Here is a 4,032-nt window from a genome sequence, read left to right as displayed (position 1 = left end):
GGGGGAGCCTTTTGACCCCATGCTGGGACACCCTTCCCTGTCAGGAAGTTCTTCCTCAAGCCTTCCCGTTGCACCTGAGGTGATTCCCTCTAACGTTCCCCCAGAAGCCCAGGGAGGCTGGTCCTTACCCTGGCTGACCTCCAGGCTTACATCAAAGGACAGGCCTCGGGTATTGATGCCCAGACCACACTTGTAGCGCCCGGAGTCATTCCGGGTGAGCTGGGCAATGTTGACCACGAATGTGCCACTCTCCGGGAAGTTGGTGAGGTTGGCTCTGCCCACATAGTCCTTGGAGACATAGCCCACTGAAGAGATGAGGGTCGTGCAGTGGCCGCTGGCCCCTTGCCGGCACCAGTACTTGCGGGTGTGCCGGTTGACGGAGCTAGGGGGGTAAAAGCACTGGATGGACACTGAGTCACCTTCCACTCTGCTCACCTCCTGGGGGCCAAATATGGGACTCTTCATGGAGACCACTGTGGGGACAGAAGACAGAGGCGTTCTGAGGCCCTTGGGCAGTAAAGCCTGCTGAAGGGGTCCACACAGCCCACCCTGAGGACGTGCAATTTTCTACCCAACTCATGTACCATCTGTGGGTTATTCACTATACTACAGCCAGACAATTGCTGTGATTGGGAAAAATGATTGCTTAATCATTGTTAAACTCTAATGTAATTCATTAATGATAACCATTTTAAGGACAGTGAAACCACAAACTTATGATATCCCTTTTTTTTTAAATGCCATTTTTGCATTTGCTATCTGTTATTTCCTTATATTTCTAAAAACGCTTTGTAGATGATTTTCTTTTTTCCTAGATAAAAATATCGAGAGCCAGGAAGCATAAGTGATTTTCCCCAAATCCCATAGCAAATCATAGAGATGCTTGGGTTTGAGGTCAAGGTCTTTTTTTTTATTCCCAGAGAAGACCCTTCACCAGATCCCTAATGGAAATTAGGAATTGACATTCCTGTCCATGATTCCCAGTGCTCACCAACCCATTTTCAGACACGGCTCATCTGCATTATCTGTGTGACTCCTTTCCCAGGGACTATACATTTGGAGAGGGGCATCCCAGGGGATGATCCTGATTTCAGTGTCCCCAGGGAACTGGATCCTGGAGGAGGATGGGGTGAAGGGGGTAGAGCTCTGGGGAGTTGGGACCTGGCAGACTCACCTGGGAAGACAGCCAGCATGCAGGCAAGCAGGAAGAACATTATTGCTGGTGGCTGCTGAGGAGGCTGTGCCACCTGTGACCTCCTGTGTGAAATGCTGAAAGACAATAATCCCAGGAGATGAAGCTCCGCCATCTTCTAAGACTAATGGACCTTAGAGTTTTGGTAGCACCTACTTGGCTTTGTATCTCCAGCAACTGATGTAAATCCTGTTGAACGAATGAAAGAATGGCTCCACCTTTCCTATAACAACTCGAAGTCCTGTCACCTATGGTACTTACTGTTCCTCAATAGTTACAAGCAGTTTTTGTCTTCTCAACTAAGCTGCAAGTTCCTCTGGGATAGATTCACGGAGCCATTTCTCTGTAACCCTATTCAGGAGGTAAGGTCCTGGGCACGCTGTAAAATCTCAGGAACATCTCACTGGGTGATTATTTACTACCAATACGTGGCGCCATCTTTCTGTTTTTGCTGCCCTCCCTGCATCCCTGGGAGGTGGAGGTGGCTGGCATAATTTTTCATGTGTTCAGATGACTAAACTGAGATCAATAGAGGAGGTCTAATAATTATTAAGGTTGTAAATGTAATGATAACGGTCACAATCACCACCAATTTCTCTCTTACCATGTCCCAGGCACTATGTTAAATAATTTACATGTGTTATCTCATTTAAACTTGATATCAATCCTATGAAGTGGGTATTCTTATTCATATCTTACACTGGAGGGAATGAAAGCTTAAAGGTTAAGCTTAAGGCTTAAAGGTCAACAACTAGGACACATTCTGAGAAATGTGCTGTTAGGTGACTTTGTCATTGTGCCACCATCATGGAGAGTTACTTATACAGACCTGGGTGGTATAGCCTACTCCCTACCTAGGCTATATGGTTTAGCCACCATTGTGTACATGGCCTGTCATTGACCAAAACATCATTATGCAACGCATGACAAGATCCCACAGGTGTTAGTGTCTATGGGTGGGCAGAGTGGAGGTGGGGGGGAGATCTGAACCCAAGTTTGTCCGACTCCAAAGTCCATGCTCTTAACCTCTCCACTGCTCTGCATTGCACCTCAAATACAGCCGCATGAGCATACCTCATGCTTAGAGCCCATTCCTTGTCAAAGCACTGTCATTTACACTATCTCACCTGAGCTTTATAACTTCCCTCTAAATAAGACGGATGGATATAATCACAACCATTTTATGGATAACAAAATAGAGATCTTGAGATGCTGAATGATGTGCCCAAGGTTTCCAAGCGACTTGGTCGTAAGGTCGAGGTTAAACGTAGGTGTTATGGTTTTTGTAATTCTGCCTGGTGAGGTCTGGCAGACAGAGATGGAGAAGCCAACATAAGACCACTCACAGGGTGCAGCCCGTGTGGACACTGTCACACCAGGACACAGCCCAGGGCTGGGGAGATTTGAGGGTCCCAAGGCCCTGCCTTCCTGCAGCTGTCCTCAGGATCCAAACTGCAGCCTAGAGGAGAGGGGAGAAGAGAGGAGGCCCAGTTTTCCCACAGACGTTGACAGACTTTAAATCTTGGAAGAGACTTGACAAAGAGACTATTAAAGGAGAAAACAATGATGATAAGCCCTGGCAGTAATGAGCACCGTAAAGATAAGGAAGCTCTGGGCAGGAGGGAGCCGGCATCGTCTCCGGGCCTTCCTCGCCACCTTGGCCTCTGCTCCTGTTCTCAGAGGCTCCCTTCATGAGCTTGAGCCAAAGGCAATAGAGTTGTTTATCTTGGTTATTTCATTTCTCTAAGGGAATTTCCCAAGAAGGAACACTTTTATTTCCTTGTGGAGATAAAGGTATTCTGTTTCTCCATTCTTTGGAAGAGTGAGGGGGGGTGGGGTAGGGACAGATATGGGTGTCAGGTAGCAACTCTTGAGGATTTCTTGCCTGGTTAATCACCCCAGACCTTTCTCACCAGGCTGATGATTAACTCCTGGAGTGGTGCCTTCGCCAAAAACACTTGGGTGCTCTCGGGGGACGCTGGCTGCGGGATCACCTGAGTGGGCACTGCAGATGGCCATGGGAGAAGCTCCCAGGTGGGAGTGACTTTCAGAAGGCTGGGAAGTCTGTCTTCTCTGGAATAGTTGGGATGGGCTGGCAGCAAAGTCCCTGCAAATCTACCACTTGCCATTTGTACCGGCCTTGGGTGCAGTTACAAGTGGGAAGACAAAATGCCCTGTGCTTTTTAGATCCCCCAAAGTGGGCTAGCAGTGGCTATCTTTGGTTCTGGTCCCTGTCCTCACTTCTAGATAAGCGAGCTTCCTAGTATTTCTGTAAGACCAGAGTGAGTCTTTCTATGGGCTGGGCTGGGGGAGGGGATGTAGCCCCTCTTCTGGATTGGTGAAGTGGCTTGCCCTGAGTCACAGAATCAGATACCAGGTTTTCCAAGGTGGGGGTCCCGACTTCCGGCCCAGACTTCCTCTACTTTTGTGACATGCTTGGGTGGCCGTGCCTGTCTGCATGGAGTGGGGCATGTGTGTGTACCCCTTACCCTTTGCATAGTCTCAAGTCAGGGATGAGAGCATCTGGCATGCATGACTGGCAGGGCAGATCTGGCTGAGGGTGACATCAGTAAGGAAGCACAAAGCCTAGTCTCCAGGGAGATGACAGCACGAGAGGGCACCCATGCTCTCAGTAACTCTTCTTTGCCCAAAGCTAAAATTGGAGCACATTTTCTCTGCTAGCAGCTAAAAGGATCCCGTGCTTTGAGAATCATTAGGTACCCCTTTCTCTCAAACAGACTTTCTCCCAAACCCAGGTGATTCAAGTCACAGGGAGGCCCCAGTTCCAGGGTGATTGGAGCTGGATTTAAAGGATTTGCTTAAGGAAGGAAAGAAAGAAC

General features: G+C 48.5%; 1 protein-coding gene across 1 annotated transcript; it reads right to left on the bottom strand.

The window, feature by feature from the left end:
* Nucleotides 1–128: 128 nt before the first annotated feature.
* On the bottom strand, nt 129–1,214 carry LOC103583989 (polymeric immunoglobulin receptor-like; the record flags this gene model as incomplete). The annotated part of the gene is made up of 2 exons (XM_008565145.1): nt 1,175–1,214; nt 129–473 (listed from the first exon to the last, which is right to left on the bottom strand). Coding segments are annotated over exons 1-2 (385 nt in total), but the record flags the coding sequence as incomplete, so codon positions are not given.
* Nucleotides 1,215–4,032: the final 2,818 nt, after the last annotated feature.

The sequence above is a fragment of the Galeopterus variegatus genome, unplaced genomic scaffold (genome assembly GCF_000696425.1).
Source record: "Galeopterus variegatus unplaced genomic scaffold, G_variegatus-3.0.2 Scaffold33262, whole genome shotgun sequence".
Classification (NCBI taxonomy): Eukaryota; Metazoa; Chordata; class Mammalia; order Dermoptera; family Cynocephalidae; genus Galeopterus; species Galeopterus variegatus.
This window is presented reverse-complemented; position numbering and strand designations above follow the sequence as displayed.